The sequence below is a fragment of the Symphalangus syndactylus genome, chromosome 11 (genome assembly GCF_028878055.3).
Source record: "Symphalangus syndactylus isolate Jambi chromosome 11, NHGRI_mSymSyn1-v2.1_pri, whole genome shotgun sequence".
Classification (NCBI taxonomy): Eukaryota; Metazoa; Chordata; class Mammalia; order Primates; family Hylobatidae; genus Symphalangus; species Symphalangus syndactylus.
This window is the reverse complement of record NC_072433.2, coordinates 59,592,581-59,610,395: the sequence shown is the minus strand read 5'-3', so window position 1 is coordinate 59,610,395 and position 17,815 is coordinate 59,592,581. Positions and strand designations below refer to the sequence as shown.

General features: G+C 43.5%; 1 protein-coding gene across 4 annotated transcripts in view; it reads left to right on the top strand.

The window, feature by feature from the left end:
- The window catches only part of PRKCB (protein kinase C beta), a 387,670-nt gene that overhangs the window by 357,332 nt on the left and 12,523 nt on the right, over window positions 1–17,815 (top strand). For all 4 annotated transcript variants that reach the window (XM_055232747.2, XM_055232748.2, XM_055232749.2 and 1 more), the window contains one exon: window positions 292–432. In XM_055232747.2, coding sequence (XP_055088722.1) covers window positions 292–432 — 141 coding nt within the window. The remainder of the gene's footprint in view (window positions 1–291; window positions 433–17,815) is intronic.

The window sequence follows — 17,815 nt, the reverse complement described above, 5'->3', positions numbered from 1 at the left end:
GAGCCACTGTGCCTGGCCCTCATGCAGCATTTCTAACTTGAAGTTCACTGCCACATTCAGGCTTCTTATTGATTAACCATAAGAGATGATTAGCAGTGGGTACTATTATCTGCTCCTCTCCTGCAAAGTCCTTGCTGGGATTTTTTGCTGGGATAAAAAGCAAAAAACAAAAATGAGTTGAAATTCTTCATTTGTACTTTCTTTCCTAATGCATTGGAGTAATAATTTCTGAGTGTCTTACATTTCCTTTTCTGAAACTCATCAAATTCAATGTTTTTCTTTCTCTTGAAGCTGATGACCAAACACCCAGGCAAACGTCTGGGTTGTGGACCTGAAGGCGAACGTGATATCAAAGAGCATGCATTTTTCCGGTATATTGATTGGGAGAAACTTGAACGCAAAGAGATCCAGCCCCCATATAAGCCAAAAGCTGTAAGTAGCCCATTCTCTCTGACTGCTGGGTATTCACACACAAGGTATTCTTGCCTGTGCCCCGTGTTTTCCAAATGCTCCCTGAGGGGTAGACATCAATGTATCTACTGGAACATGGGTGTATGTATTCACACATATGCACAAAATCACTGGGTACTAAGATGGACATTTCCATTGGCTCAGCTTAGTCTCTATAAAGATGGAAACGACAATGCCTATTGAATTTTGTTTCATCGATTCAATTATTGTAACTGTCTTAGCTGACAACTTTCTGAGAATGGTTCTTGGGTGAGCAGAGTTCAGATCCATTTTTGGACTGTGATAAAGGATCTAATTTTGCCCTCATTCTTTCTCTTGGTTCAACTGTGTCATTTTCTCTTCATACTGACATTGAAAAGGTCATGTTGTTTATCTGAACAGTATTTAAATTTAATTCTGAAACATACACTATGTCTGAGTCAGTAAATAAGATGGCAGTTCAGCAGCCAGCTCCCACCCAAGGTGAAACAGAGTGAAGCAGAGACTGAAGTCCTCTTGAACTGAAGACCCCCTCCTAGAGGGTTTGGGTGTGGAGATGGCTTTGACATAAGTTTTATGATGCAAGAATAAAACTCTCACATTTCCCACAGTCCATGTACCAACGAGAAGGTTTTCTATCCCCAAAGACTCAGCAGGAAGTACTTGTTGGCATCAGGAAAGAAGAGTTTACACCTGAATTAATCAAAATGTGATTCTGCTGGGAGGATATTTCTTTGTGAAATTAAATAGAGGGCAGACCTGGTGACTCGATGATGGGTTGTAAAACTACTGACTGAGGCTGAAGAGTGAACATAAACACCGTCATTAAAACCTAATGTTGTAAGGGTTTGAGTGTTAAGATGAAGAAGATAATAATGGTAGTTATTTTGATACTAGTATTGTTATTCATTTCTTGAGCACTTACGTGCTAGGCACGTAATGATAATAGTTTTGACATCAGAGGATTGTTATGATGCATAAAGCACTTTGAACAAGCCTGATACAGAGGAGGCACTCACAGAGAGCTGATCATGGTTTTCGTTAGCTGTGTCATACATTAATTAACGTCTCGGTGTAGGGTCTTTGAGGGGCAGAATCCTGCTGCTGCTATTCGTTAAGATAACATCTGTGTGTACATTGGGGTTGAAGAGGGCCCCACGTGTCATGAGCAGCATCACAGCTTTTATGGGACCATTTGGAAAAAGATGAAAAGGTAACCTGGAAAGGAAGAGTGAGCTGTTTGTTCAGGAAACCGGGAACTCAGAGATGAGATGCATAACTCGTGTGGTTTTTGTGGGATTATTTATGAGATCTCCAAATGTGGACCTCCCTTTCCCCACTTGGCCAGATGCACACACTCCCATCCCCACCAGCATAGAACCCAGTGGACATCTGGGGGTCATGTTATAGCTGTAGTGCAGTGGTTTTCAAAGTGTGCTGTCTATCAGTATGCAGTATCAGTATACAGTGTCACAGCCAGCGGTATCAACATCTCCTGAGCACTTTAGGAATGAAGTTCTTGGGCTCCACCCCAGACCTCCTGAATCAGACACTCTAGGGGTGGGGCCCAGTGTTCTGTGTTTGATGGGCTCTCCAGGTGACTTGATGAGCTCTCAAGGTTGAGAATCACTGCTGTGGAGTTTGGTATTAGGAGCTCAGCCAGGGAAGCTAGGCAGAGACCAGAGGGAGGTAGCATGGGGAATCATCTCCTTTTTTTTCTTTTTTTAAAGACAGGGTCTTCTTCTGTTACCCAGGTTGGAGTGCAGTAGTGCGATCATAGCATACTGCAGCCTCGACCTCCAGGGCTCACGCGATGCTGTCACCTCAGCCTCCTGAGTAGCTGGGACTACAGGAGTGTACCACCATGTCTGCCTAATTTTTTATTTTTATTTTTAAATAAATGGGGTCTTGGAGAGGTGCAGTGCCTCATGCCTAAAATCTCAGCACTTTGGGAAGCCGAGGTGGGTGGATCACCTGAGCTCAGGAGTTCGAGACCAGCCTGGCCAACATGGTAAAACCCCATCTCTACTAAAAAAATACAAAAATTAGCTAGGTGTGATGGTGGGTGCCTGTAATCCCAGCTATTCGTGAGGCTGAGGCAGGAGAATCACTTGAACCGAGGAGGCGGAGGTTGCAGTGAGCTGAGATTGCGCCACTGCACTCCAGCCTGGGCAACAGAGTGAGACTTCGTCTCAAATAAATAAATAAATAAAAATAAATAAATAAATAAATAAATAAATGTGGTCTTGCCATGTTGCCCAGGATAGTCTGAAATTCCTGGGCTCAAGTGATCCTCTAAAAACCTCAGCCTCCCAAAGTACTAGGATTACAGGTGTGAGCCACTGCACCCAGCCAAGAGAATCATCTCTAAGTGGAAGACACTGGTCCTCCTTCTAGTCAGGGCATGGGGTGGTGGCTTCCAGAAGAGGTCACAGACTCAGATGCCTACAGAGGCCAAGCAGATAATATGAATGAGGGAAGAGGGCTGGTGAGATAGAAGAGAAAGTGTTGGAGATCGATGCAAGCCAGAGAGCAGGTGGGCTACCTAACAGGCTCAGCTGATGTTCACCTCCCGATGGCCTGCCCTGCAGGATGCAGCCTCCGCAGGGCTGCTCCATCTTCATGGTTTTCAGGGGCTAGAACTCAGTGCTGTGGGATGCAGCAGACCTGTGAGTTGATTGACAGATCCTGTTACGGTCAGTGTAGTATGTAGGCCCTGTGTAGTAAGGGCTTAGTGAAAGGGTGTATAAAGTTAAGATGTTTAGATAAAATCTCACAATTTTGGCCAGGTACAGTGGCTCACTCCTGTTATCCCAGCACTTTGGGAGGCTGAGGCGGGCGGATCACTTGAGGTCAGGAGTTCGAGACCAGCCTGGCCAACATGGTGAAACCCCATCTGTACTAAAAATACAAAAATTAGCTAGATGCGATGGCATGCATCTGTAGTCCCAACTACTTGGGAGGCTGAGGATAGAGAATCGCTTGAACCTGGGAGGCCGAGGTTGCAGTGAGCTGAGATTATGCCATTGCACTCTAGCCTGGGTGACAGAGCAAGATTCCATCTCAAAAAACAAACAAACAAACAAAACTCACAATTTCTTTTATATATCGAACAAATTTTTGAAAATTAAACACAGTTCGGGGCAAATAAAACACACCCACACCCATATGTATCCCATGCATTGTTGGTTTATAGCCTCAGGGGTAGTGATGGTTCAAAGTTAGGTTGCTATTTAGCCAGCGTCTGTTAGCAATGGTTATGTACAACCAGAGTCCATTTTGACCGGTTAAATATTTTGAATAGCCCTGCTAAGCAGTAATGAATATAAAAGGTCTAGACTTGTGCCTGGCTCATAGAAAGCACTCGGGAAAAGGTAGTTGTTATTATCATTTATAATATAAAAAGATTACAATACTTAGTCTTTATCAACAAGATCCTTCAACTGTTCTGCATTTGATATGATTTCCCACTGACCTATGTCTTGAATTCCTCCATGTGGGTTTAACAATGACTTTCAAAGTACAGTGATCAGGCTGTGCCACATACTTCAAAATGTTCTGGTACCAGCTCTAAAGGAGCAGGTGCTGCCTTCAATCTCCTTAGACTGAATTAGAAATAATAATAAATGATACATCATCCAGGTACAGTGGCTCATGCCTGTAATCCCCACACTTTGGAAGGCTGAGGCAGGCAAATTGCTTGAGCCCAGGAATTTGAGACCAGTCTGGGTAACATGGCAAAACCCCATCTCTACAAAAAATACAAACATTAGTGGGCGCGATGGCATCACCTGTAGTCCCAGCTACTCAGGAGGCTGAGGTGGGAGGATCTTGTTCCTGGGAGGTTGAGGCTGCAATGAGCCATGACCATGCCACTGCACTCCAGCCTGGGCAACAGAGCAAGACCCTGTCTCAGAAAAAAAAAAAAGATACATCACCTACCCGTTTTATCCAGCCTGCCTGTATGCTTTTTACATTGCAAATGCATTGCATCAGAGCCCTCCTCCCCGCAATCCCAGGATTTTATATTTCTCCTTCCTCACCCCTTCTTAACTGTCTGCCACTTCCAAAAGGCCCATGGTGAGCGTGTGCAGAGTTCCATGTGCCTTGTGGGATGTGAAAAGGCATGCATGTATCTGTCAGCGTTTCTGATTCATGCATGCTATTAAATAGAGTGTGGTGAGAGAAAAAACAAGGAACAATAACAGAGGATTATATTCAAACATCAGTGAAGGGTGCTGTTATTGGAGGTTCATTAAAATAACTTTAAATGGGTTTTTCTAAGTTGTTCCCAATGCCATCTTTTATTGTGGCAAGGAGCTCTTCACAGAGCATTGTTTGAAACTGTATTGAAATACACTAGATTTGGTATATTGTTGCAGGGAACAAGAGTCATTTTTTTTTTAATGTTCGCCTGGTTGTGTGTTGCTTTTGCTTTAAAACACCCAAATGGCTCTCTGTTGCCCCAGTCTCATATCTATTTCTCCTTGGCATATATGGCTTTTGAGGTCTTCCAATGCTAGGTCTCTGTCCTCTTCCTAGCTTTAGCTCCTGACTCCAAGAACAGCATTCCTGGGCTTCTTTCAGTCCCTCAAACATGCAGTGCCTTCCTTTCCCTTGCCTGCTTCATCTGTGCAGAGCCATGCACCTGGGATGCCTGAAGCCCTTTCCTATGCTCTAACCAGCCCCCCGATCCCCACCGTGCCTTGCCTTTTCCCCCTCATCAAATCAGTAGAACATCACCCGCTCAGGGAGGCTCTTGTTGATTCCTGAGTAGACATCTGTTACTGTCCCATCAACAAATTCATCACAGGTTGTAATAACATGTTCAATCTCATGCCTGTCTTTTTGACTACTTTAAGATTGTGACTTTCTCCGTGTCAAATCCCAGTGTCTAGCATAGGGTTTAGCACATTATAGGTGCTCAAGAATTCTTACTGAATGAGTGAATGGCCATAAAACAAGATGCTGTAATACACTGTGTTGTGGAACATAAAGGAGTATTTAGGGATATATATTAGAGTGCATGGTGTTTTTCTTATGTACAGCAGGGTATCGCAAATAAATTGGTTGTTGTGTAAGTTACTACCCTATTTATAAAGGACTACAATTTGGCTGCTGATTTTGCAAACTGTCATGGCATCGTGTGGTTTTGCAGTGTGTGTTGGGAGAGGGTGCTGGTGAAGGATCTGAAGAGGAAATGCATTGAATCTTAGGACTTTGGGTAGAGACACTTGCAGCTTCCTGCAGTCTAACCTTGCACAGTCCAATCCAGTGTTACGGATGCCATGATGTAGCCTAGCAGAGTGTCTTAAATTTTAATGTGCATACACGAGTCACCTAGGTATCTGGCTAAAATTCTTACTCAGCCAGTCTGCAGTGGGGTTTCAGATTCTGCATTTCTCACAAGCTCCGAGGGGATAGGACACTGTTGGACCAGGGACTCTACCTTTATGTAGCAGGGGCTAGAACTCAGTGCTGCAGGGTGCAGCAAGCCTGTGAGTTGATTGGCAGAACCTGTTGTAGAAGTGCAGTAGGTAGACCCTGTGTAGTAAGGACTGTAGTGAAGGGGTATATACAGTTAAGTATAGAATGTTCTGGTGAAGTTATTGTTCAGGGCACACAGCAGGCTGTTGCTGGCCAGCATGTGGTAGGAGGAAGGTGGTGGTTTGGGTACTAAAGGGCGGACTGTGTCGCTGAGTGCATGATGAAGCAGTGGCTTGGGAAGAAGCGTGTGCTGGTTCTGTCCTCTGGTGGGGATGTTGTCAGATATTGAGTCATCCATTCAGTGGGTGATGAGGTTAGGTAATGTTCTAGGTGATGGGAACATAGCACTAAAAATAATTAACATCTCTGCCCTCATGGAGCTTATATTCTAGGGAGAGTGGGCAAAATAATAAACATAGAAACAAGTGAAATATACAATGTGTCAGAAGTTGATAAACATTATGCAGGAAGCTGAAGTAGGGATGGAGATTGGAAGAGCCAGGTCAGGGAGATATCCATATAATAGAGTAGGTGGAGAAAATGATATTTCAGCAAATACAGGAAGAAGATGAGGGAGGTGGGAGCCATGTATATATCTGGGTGAGGGGGGAGAGTGATTTGGTTGGTAGCAGCAGCTGCAAAGGCCCTGAGGCAGGAGCTTGCCTGGCATGGTCAAGGGAGAGAAAGGAGTGCAGGTGGCTGAGCCAAGGGGTTGAGGGAGAAAGGAAAAGGGGGTGTGAGATCAGAGAGGCCAAAGGAAAGCACAGGCCACTGAAGGATCTTTGGCTTTTACACCAACTCATGAGGCAAGAAATAACATGTTCTGACTTTGGGTTTTTAAAGGATCCCTCTGAGTGCTGCAGGGACAAGGGTGAAATCAGGGAGACTGGTTAAGACACTTGCCATAATCCAGGCAAAAGGTAATAGGAGCTTGGGCAGGTTGGAGCTGTTTGAGAACCCCCAAGTTGGCATCCTCAGGTCCTCCTCAGTTCCTGGCATCTTGTAGGCACTCAGTCATTGTCTCATGGGGACATGAAGGCACTGATGAACATGAGTCCCTGCAGACTGCCCACGTGATTGCTCCTCAAGTATAAAACATGGTAGCCAAGAGTTTGGTCCCAGTAGCAATAGGATGAATAAATGAAATAGATGGTCAGGAAAGCTTCTGTGATACAGAGTGCTGGCTTGCAGGGCATAGAGCAGGAGGACATGGTTGTACACTTGGCTGGACTTCCTCCTGTCCATCCTGTTGCGAAGGATGTAGTGATATCAGAGGGTGCAGTGGCTGAGGGCTGTACCCAGGGAGTTGCTTTGTGTCTGGGTGATCCAGCTCAGAACTTTGCTGACTTGTTGCGAAAGGTGTATTGAGCCCTTGGCATGGATGAGCATATTTGATTGCAGAAGTAGTAGTACATGGAGCTATAATGTCACAGGACGAGATATGCTAGGTAATATGTTCAAATCGAAATGCCTAATGGAGAGTTTGATGGCATTCATGTATTGTCACGAATTGGCTTAATGAAGTCCTGTCACTCTTCCTCTGAAAGCCTCCCATAGTGTCCATAACACCTAATGAAGGGCTTACTGTGAAAACTGGATAGGGGGATGAGCCCAGGGTACAAGGATTCAGCCGCCTCAGAAGACAACCCAGGTAGCAGCATAGAAGCAGTGAGATGAAAAGGAAGAGAAAGCTAAGTAGGCTTCATTAGAGTCCTTGGAGTCTTTTCTGCTTTGTATTTATTTGTTTTTTCATTGTTTTTAATTAATTGCCCAGGCTGGTATCAAATTCCTGGCCTCAAGTGATCCTCCCACCTCTGCCTCTGAAAGTGCTGGGGGTTACAGGCGTGAGCCATTGTGCCTGGCACCTGTGGAGTCTTAAGCGCTAGAGTGTGTGTACAATGATCTGCCCAGTAGTAAACATGGCTCTAGTATTATTTTAAAATATTATCAATCAGATCATCAATTGTTCTAAAATATGGTCAACCAGATTGTCAAGTGTTCTAAAATATGATGCATCTGATCCCCAGTGCTCTCTGGGCAGGGCTTGAGGAGTACAACTTGATGAGAAGTAGACGTTAAGAGCCCCTTTCCTCTACTCCTGACATTGGAGCAACCATCCAGTCCTGTCTAGACATCACTAGAATGCTCATTCCCTCCTTCCTTCCATTCTAGCCTGTGTCAGGCCTCGCTAACTCCAAACCCACTTGTATGACAGACTGATTCCAATCATTTCTGCTCCTGTTACCGATTCTTATCTGCACTTTACTTAAAGCCCCATAATTTTGAGGCATCTGCACATTAGGAAAGGCTGAAAACCTGGCAAGCTTTTATAGCTTGCAAAGGTCCTTGTCCTATGCTCTGTTAGTATCATTTCCAAAATACTACTTGGGCTATCTGATCACATCCCATTGCCCGTATCCTCTGAGAGTCTAAATGCTGAACTGCTTCAGAAACTAAATCATACTCACAGGACTTGGTTTCTCAGCAATTTTATTATCTGAAAACATTGTTTATGTAGCTGAGGTCAAAAGCTTCAAGTACTGCTTTAATGAGCTGCGAATCTGTTCATGTGACATTCTCTTCCAAACCCAATTGCCCTTTACACTGTATGAGTAAGTACCTCTGTGTGTGTGTGTCTGAATGTGTGTGTTTGATGTGCTGACATTTCTGAAATGAATCCAGAAAGTGTAACCTTTGTATGTTTGCTGTTAAAACTCCAAATTCAAGCCTTAAGAAAAGGATCTAACACTTACTCAGTATGATTTATTTAAGCACAGAACCTAACTCCCCCAAAGTATCAAATACTCAAGAGAACAATTCCTTTTTGAAAACTGTGATTTAAAATAATTCTCATAAAACCTTTACTGTTCAAATATATTAGAAAATATATGAAGTTTTTGTCTGCATCAGGCACTGTTTTAACTGCCTTCCATGAATTGCCTCATTTAATTCTCTCAACCCTATAAGGTAGGGTTATCACCACATTATAGATGAGGAACTAGAGCTTGGAAAAGTTAAGGCATTTGCCCAAGGTCCAGCATTAGAAAGTGGAGGAGCCAGGACTTGATCCCTAGACTGTACACTGCCTAAGACCCTTGTAAAGATTATTAGAAGCACTTGGAGCCCCTGGTAAGGTTTGTGGTTGTGCTAACAGGAGAGAGTCATGATAACACCATCGAAAGGTGTCTGTTACATAATAGAAAAAGACTGAGTATTCTTACAATTCAAATGATTTAAATTTATTTTAAATATTGCAAAAAGTAAGTAGCATCTTCACACATTTTATAACTCGTTGTCAGGATTTTAAAAGATGCAAATCTTATTTGTTCCTTAGGGCTTTAATTTTGAGGTTGACAAAGACAGCATGCATTGACTAACCTCTGAAAGAAGGGCATGGCAGCATTGAAATGAGGCAGCCGAGACAGGCTCATTAAGGAGTAGAGGTTTCCCTGCTCATTTCTGGTTGTTCTTTTGGGGTATCCACTGTGTGGAGTTTGCAGAGATCTTAATAAAAATATCAACCTTACGTTTATATACTGACAAACAAATAGCCAAGAGCCATTTAGGACACATAGCTTGGAGTCTGTTTATTTCTCTCCACCTATCTACACACCCATGGAGAACCCATTTAAACTTCAGATCAAACCAGCCTCCCTTTAGATGGTTGGAATTGGCAGGTTCCTGAGCCAAGTGAAGTTCCTAAAGCAGTTGCTGTCTTAGTCCATGTTGTGTTGCTATGACTGAATACCACAGACTAGATAATTTATAATGAAAAGAAGTGTATTTCTTACAGTTCTGGAGGCTGGGAAGTCCAAGGGTGAGGGGCTTGCGTCTGGTGAGAGACTTCTTGCTGTGTCATCTCATGGCAAAAGGTGAAGGGCAAGAAAGAGTATGCATGCATGTGTGTGCATATATATGCATATGAATACATGTGTGTGCACATGCAGGGGAAAGATAGGGAGCCAAACTCATCCCTTTTATCAGGATCCCACTACCAAGATAATGGTGTTAAGTTCTCATGAGGTGCCACCTCTCAGCACTGTTGCATTGGAGATTCAGTTTCTAACACATGAACTTTGTGGGGGCAAGTCAACCATAGAACCTACCAGATACATCACTTTGAGTCATGTATTATTATATTATTATTTATTATTATTATTGTTATTTTGATACTGGTCCATGGCCCAGGGATTGGGGGTCCCTGCCCTAAATCATGAGGAAGATTGAGGCCCATGGGTGCCACAGGTTGGTAGCTGTCAGTTTCTTACCACCTCCCGGCACCTCCATAGTCATCTTGACCTCCTTGCCTGGCTTCCATCTCTGTCTTAGCAAACGTGTGTTCCCTCCCCCAACTCAAGTGAGACTTACCCTCACTCCTGCTCTGGACTCCACCCTCTCGATCCTTCGTGCTTATCTCCTCTGTTTAGTCTGTGTCTACAGCTTCTCTCTGTATCAACAAAACTCCTATGGTTTCAAATAGGAACGTGATTTAAATTGACTTTCAAGCAAAAAAATAATGATAGTTAGTATTCAGATGTAGATGGATCATCTACATCTGGTCCCAAACAATGCCAGCAGGAAAACATTTATCTATATCCCTTAGGATTACTTTCCCCACTGTGTTGACTTCATTCTTCATTCTCAGAAGGCTTTCTTGGGCACATAGAAACTCCCAATTTATGTCCCATTATCTCTGCAACTTCTACCAAAGAAAAGGGCTTCCTTTTTATAAAATCCCAGCAGCCTAGGACTCAATCTTTTTGGAAGACATTGGGTCATATGCCCATCTCTAAGGGAATTGCTCACTGCACCAGGGGGATGGAATATGCTGATTGACCGGGCCTGGGTCACCAGCCCCTCTTAGCCAGAGAGCTGGATCTAATCCAGACATTTTGAAAAAAGAGAAGGAATGCCCTATCTAAATCAGACATTTTGAAAGAAGAGAAGGAATATCTCCTTTAAGAAAAATAAAGCCTGCTAAATGACGAGTTAATGGGTGCAGGAAATCAACATGGCACATGGATACATATGTAACAAACCTGCACATTGTGCACATGTACCCTAAAACCTAAAGTATAATAAAAAAATAAAAATAAAAATTAAAAAAAAAAGAAAAATAAAGCCACTGTCACGGCTGGGCACGGTGGCTCACGCCTGTAATCCCAGCACTTTGGGAGGCCCAGGCAGGTGGATCACGAGGTCCAGAGATCAAGACCATCTTGGCTAACATGGTGAAACCCCATCTCTACTAAAAAATACAAAAAATTAGCCGGACGCAGTGGCGGGCGCCTGTAGTCCCAGCTACTCAGGAGGCTGAGGCAGGAAAATGGCGTGAACCCAGGAGGCGGAGCTTGCAATGAGCCGAGATAGTGCCACTGCAGTCCAGCTTGGGCTAAAGAGCGAGATTCCATCTCAAAAAAAAAAAAAAAGAAAAGAAAAGAAAAATAAAGCCACTGTCACTAGAAGAAAAGACAATGCCTGCTGGCTGGGCAAAAACAGCAGCTGTCCTTTCTGACTCTATCCTGGCCTTCTCCCTTGTGCATAAACCTGCTATGTCTTTTTCGTGTTAAAAATCCCCTACCTCAAACCTGGGAATCCTCCTTACTACTACTCTTACTACTGCTATGACTACTACCCTACCTTACTTTGCATACAAACACACTTTTGAAAGAGTTGCCAGTTCCTGCTATTTCCACTTGATGACAATTTGTTCTTTCCTCAGTTTGGTGCAATCTGGCTTCTGCTCCCACCATCCTATTGATATTTTTCTCATTGAGTCATCAATGACCTGAAAACTGCCTCTTTTCATAAGCTTGTCTCATCTTTCTTGACCTCACCATATTATTAGGTGCTCTAATCTTTTCTCCTTTAAAAAAATGTGAAAAAATAAAATATTCAAGCAGCATCAAAAGCTACAAAGTGAAATTAAGACTCCCCTCACCCATGGCTCCTAGCTAGGCTTCTTGGTTCTCCTTCTCAGAGACACCCACTGTAACCAGGTTCTTGTGTGACCTTCTAGAGAAGTTGTATTCAGGCCCAGAAATAGTCTACATCACACACAAGGATGTTAGCATGCTGTGTACAATTTCTGTATCTTGCATTATTCCCCTCTATCTTGGAGATTGTTTCTTATCTGCATATCTAACTCTACATCACCCTTTGAATAACTTCCTAGTTTCCTATATAAGTGAGTTTATCTGTAGGAAAAATGCAGAGTACCTTCCATCTTTTTAAGCTCCTCTCTTCCTTCATTTTTATGACATTGTGTGTCTGTCTTAGTCTGTTTTGTGCTGCTATAAGAATACCTGAAACTGGGGCCAGGTGCAGTGGCTCATGCCTGTAATTCCAGCACTTTGGGAGGCTAATGTGGGCAGATCACTTGAGCTTGAGCCCAGGAGTTTGAGACCAGCTTGGGGAACATGGCAAAACTCTGTCTCTACACACACAAAAATTACAAAAATTAACCAGGTGGGGTGGCACATGCCTGTAGTCCCAGCTACTTGGATGACTAAGGCAGGATTGCTCGAGCCTGGGAGGTTGAAGCTGCAGTGTCATGGTCACAGCTTACTGCAGACTTGACCTCCCAGGCTTAAGCAATCCTCCTGCTCGAGTGACAGAGTGAGACCCTGTCTCAAAAAAAAAAAAATGGATAACTTATAATGAAAAGAAATTTATTTGGCTTATGGTTCTGGAGGGTGGGAAGTACAAGATCAGGGGCTGCATCTGGGGAGGACCTTCTTGCTGCATAGAAACCTGATAGAAGGCATTGCATGGCAAGAGCACATGAGAAAGGGTAACTTACTTTTTAAATAAATTCACTCCCACAATAATAACATTAATCCAGTCACCTCCAAAAGTTCCCACCTCTCAACACTGTTGCATTGGGGATTAAGTTTCCAGCACAAGAACTTTGGGAGAACGCATTCAAACCATATCATCACATTTGCTGATGTTCTTCCTACCATCACAGCCACTCCCAATAGAAATTCCAACTCCACGAAAGCTTCCAGTGACAGTTGAATTTGGAGGGTTGAGACCTGCTCATGACCCAGAAAGGAAAACAGAAAGCTTACTTTTTGTTTTGTTACAAGTGCAGTCTCTTAAAAATAACCACAAAATGCCCCCCACAAATGGCATATGGAAAACAGCACAGAGATGGTGTGTGAATCTACTTGAAATGTCTTTCTAAGGAAGTGAGGCTTGGGTGGGACTGGAAATGCATCCCTTTTGCTCCCCAGGGTACACGTCTTTTTCTCACTTCCTCTAACTGGGAGCCCCAGGGCCTGGCTTTGTCTTGTAGCTTCCTGCCATGATGCACCAGGCTAAGGGGGAAGGTTTCTGTTCTATGTCTAAAGTAGCACTGGCAGGTCCTCATTCTGCTTGTAATTGGGATGGGAATATGGGTAGGAATTTGGGGTTTGGCAGAGCATACAGGACCTCTTTCAAGCCAGAGCACAGCCCTATCAGACTTACTCACTGGACAGGAATGGGTCAGTCAACCCTCAGCAGCAACCACCAGCTACCATGTTAAGTATTTGATGTGAATGTTATGAAGTCATTCTCACCACACCCTACAAGAAACTTGAGCTTAGAGGACTTAGCTAACTTGCTTGAAGGTTGTATAGCTGGGAATTGTTGGAGCCGAGATTGGTACCCAGGTCAGCTTCACTTTTAAGTCCATGCCACACAATCAGATACATAGTATGAGGCAATGGGATGTAATGGAAAGCCCATGGGCTTTGGGATTGAACAGATGGGCTCTGGATCTTGACTCTCCTACTTGACCCCATATAACCCGGAACAAACTGTTAACTCTTAAAATTATCTATTAAGTAGAGATAATCCCTTCCCTGCCTATCTCACAGCCTTGTGGGAATCAAAGCTATAAAAAGATAGGTAAATAGAAGGGATAATTACTATTTGAGGATGAGTTTACTTGAAGCCAGCAATGTGGGTTTAGGATGAATGGTGAAGAATAGGTAAGAAAAAAAATGATACTCTGTTGACATGGGAAGATGTTTAGAGTGTATTTCATCTAGTTTCTTTTAAAAAGCAAGCAAAAGAACAGAGTCATGATTCTACCTTTGTCTAAAAACTAAAAAACATCCATTCATCTATTCATCCAGCCATCTAGGATACAGACCAAGATGTTAACATAATACAGAGATTTGGGGTGGCGGGATTAAGGATTCTTTTGTGTATTTAAAAATTTTTTATGGCCAGGCACAGTGGCTCATGCCTGTAATCCTAGCACTTTGGGAGGCCAAGGCAGGCGGGTCACGAGGTCAGGAGTTCGAGACCAGCCTGGCCAACATAGTGAAACCCCATCTCTGCTAAAAATACAAAAATTAGCTGGGTGTGGTGGCAGGCACCTGTAGTCCCAGCTACTCGGGCGGCTGAGGCAGAAGAATCACTTGAACCCGGGAGGTGGAGGTTGCAGGGAGCCGAGATCGCACCACTGCACACCAGCCTGGGCAACAAAGTGAGACTTCATCTCAAAAAAAAAATTATTATTATAATTACTATATATATATATACACATATATATATGTTTGTGTATTTTTTTTTTTTTTTAGAGACAAGGTCTCACTCTGTCACCCAGGCTGGAGTGAAGTGGAACAGTCATAGCTCACTGCAGCCTCCAACTCCTGGGCTCAAAGGATTCCCCCTGTCTCAGCCTCTTGAACAGTTGGGACTACAGGCGTGCACCACCGTGCCTGGCCAATTTTTAAAAAATTCTTTGAAGAGACAAGTTCTTGTTATGTTGCCTGGGCTGGTCTCAAACTCCTGACCTCAAGTGATCCTCCCACCTGGGCCTCCCAAAGTGCTGGTATTATAGGCATGAGCCACCACGCCTGGCATTTTGGTGCTTTTTAATAGCTTGTTTATTTCTGCGATAAATGTAGGAGACTGATAGAAGAGTCTGGATCTCTTGTCAAATCTAGGATCAAATCATGGTCAGATACTTAAACTCTCTAAGGCCATTTTCTCATTGCACAGCAAGGACTTCATAGAGCTTTTGGGGGGATTAAAGGAGGTAAAGCTTGCAAAACACTTAACACAGTATCTGGCTCATAGTTAGTGCTTAACATACACTATTATTTGTCCATTTGATATTTGTTCGTCCCTGGGTTCTAGAAATGCAGTGGTGAATAAAACAGATGTGATTTTGCTCTCATGTAGCTTACAGTCTAGATGAGAACATAGACAATCAACAGAGAATGAACATGTATTAATAATTATAGATTGAGATATACCAGATTTTATTTCTGTGAAAGAAATGAACAGGATATCTTGATAGAGAGTAACAGGAGGGAAGAATGGGGATCCACTTTATTTGAAGGTGGTCTGGAACAGCTTCTCTGACTAGGTGCCATTTAAACTGAGATATGGAGGAAATCAAAACACTGGATTTTATTTTTTAATGAAAATTAAGAAAAGCAAGAGCAAAACAAAACAGACTTAGTATCAAACACAAAAGACCCCTCTCCTACTGACTTCCTCCCTAAATAAACATAAGAGATAAAAGATCCCTGATTGTAAGGGACCTTCATTATTAGCAGAAAAAGGAGACTCAAATTTCTCTTTTTTTCTGCCAAAACCCAGACCACAAATGACTTTTTTAAATGATCAAACATGTATGCAGCTTTGAGCATCTGATTCTCCCTGGGTGGGTCCCTCCTGTGTTCGGCTGTGGGAAACTGGAAGGCATAGGAACGACCCTGCATTTCACTGGATGTGCACGTGTAAAAAAGAAAGATGCGTTTGTCTTTTTGCCTAGGCTGTGTAGCTTGGATGTCTTTTCATCATGACCTTCTGGTCTTGTTATCCTGAAGGTGCCCTGGTGTCTTGATGGAGGCTGGGCAGGTAGCTCCCCTGAGCCACTAGCCTCATGTTATCAAACTCGGCTAGGCAACAGACAGCAGGGAGGAGCCTTATCCTCTCCTCCACCATCTTACCTTGTCCATGCCCTCTTTTTACCTCCATTTCTTCTCCAGGCTCTTTCCTTTCCTCCTCCAAAGAAGCAATGTCTCGGCCGGGGGCGGTGGCTCACGCTTGTAATCCCAGCACTTTGGGAGGCCAAGGCGGGCGGATCACGAGGTCAGGAGATCGAGACCACGGTGAAACCCCGTCTCTACTAAAAATACAAAAAAAGAAAATTAGCCAGGCGTGGTGGTGGGCGCCTGTAGTCCCAGCTACTCTGAGAGGCTGAGGCAGGAGAATGGCGTGAACCCGGGAGGCGGAGCTTGCAGTGAGCTGAGATTGCGGCACTGCACTCCAACCTGGGTGACAAAGCGAGACTCCATCTCAAAAAAAAAAAAAAGAAGCTATGTCTGTCTTGCAGGTCTCACTCAAGTGAGATGTCACTTCCTCCAGACAGAGTTCCTGGCCCTTCTTGGGTTCCTTTCCTCTGTGCTCAATGGCAGCACCTGTCCCATGGTCCCATGCAGTGGCCTGTGTGTGCATCTGTGTCCTCTGCTAGATTTTAAGCTCAATGGGGACAAGAACAGGTACCCTCTTATGTATCGCCAGTGTCTGGCATGCTGCTAGGCACAGGATCTACAAGACCCAAATATTAGCCTTCCTCATTATCCCTTAGCACCAAAATACATGCCAAAGCAGCCACTTGTTTTAGAGTTTTTTTGTTTCATTTTGTTTTGAGACAGGGTCTCACTCTGTCACCCAGGCTGAAGTGCAGAGGCACGATCATAGCTTGCTGCAGTCTAAACCTCCTGGGCTCAAGTGCTCCTCCGACTTCAGCCTTCCAAGTAGCTGGGACTACAGGCATGTGGCGTCATGCCCTGAGAAGTTTTAAATTTTTCAGGGTCTTGCTATGTTGCCCAGGCTGGTCTCATACTCCTAGCCTCAAGCGATCCTCCTGCTGCCTTAGAGTATTTTACTAAGATGAAGCATGTTAAAGTAGCATCAGGCTAACTTTAACAATTTACCCAAATACTCCCATTCTCTTTATTTCTATTTTTCAATTTCTTCTATGATAATTGCTCTCTCATTCAAAATAGCTTTCACAGCTTCTTTTCTTATTACAAAATAATAATAACAATACCTGATTGTTATGTAAATTTAAAAAAAAATCAAGCATAAAGGGGAAAAGGAAAAAATTAAAACCATCTGTAATTCTTCTAATTTCCATAAGCCTGTGTATAAAATGTGTACAGATATTACATATACATTTGTGTATATAATTTATAGAATGGGAAGATACTGTACACACTGTTAGTGATTATATAACTATGTCATTTAATATTCTTCTACATCTTCTTCTAATTTTTAAGAGTGTTTTGCATGGTAATACATCAAATAGATGTATCATTATTTATTTAACTGTTTTCCCTATTGGTCCATAGTAGATTCCCAATTTTTTTTTCTCTAGCGATTATTTGATGAACACCCTGTATTCTGATGGGATAAATCCAGGAGTATAGAGGAGAGGTCAGGAAAAACCTCGTGGAGGAAGTGACACTGCTCTGGAGACAGAAAGGATGCACTGGAGATAGCTGGATGAATGGGGAAGGAGTGGAAGGCAAGTGTTCCTGGCAGAGGAGACAGCCTGTGCAAGGGCTTGGAGTCACCTCCAAGAGTTCATGAGTGTTCCGGGAATTGGAAATACTTCAGTATGGCTGGAGGGTGTCTCAGGGGGTGGGGGACATGGGCAGGGAAGGGGCCATTGACCAAGTGTCCAGAAACAGGTCCTAAATGGCCCCTTAAGCCATGCTAAAGAGTGTGGGCTTTGGGCAATGGGGAGCTATTGCAGATAAGGGCAGGGAAATGGCATACTCCAGTCAGCATCTTTAAAAGATCCCTTTAGCTGGCCATGGTGGTGCACAGCTGTGGTCCCAAGCTACTCACAAGGCCAAGG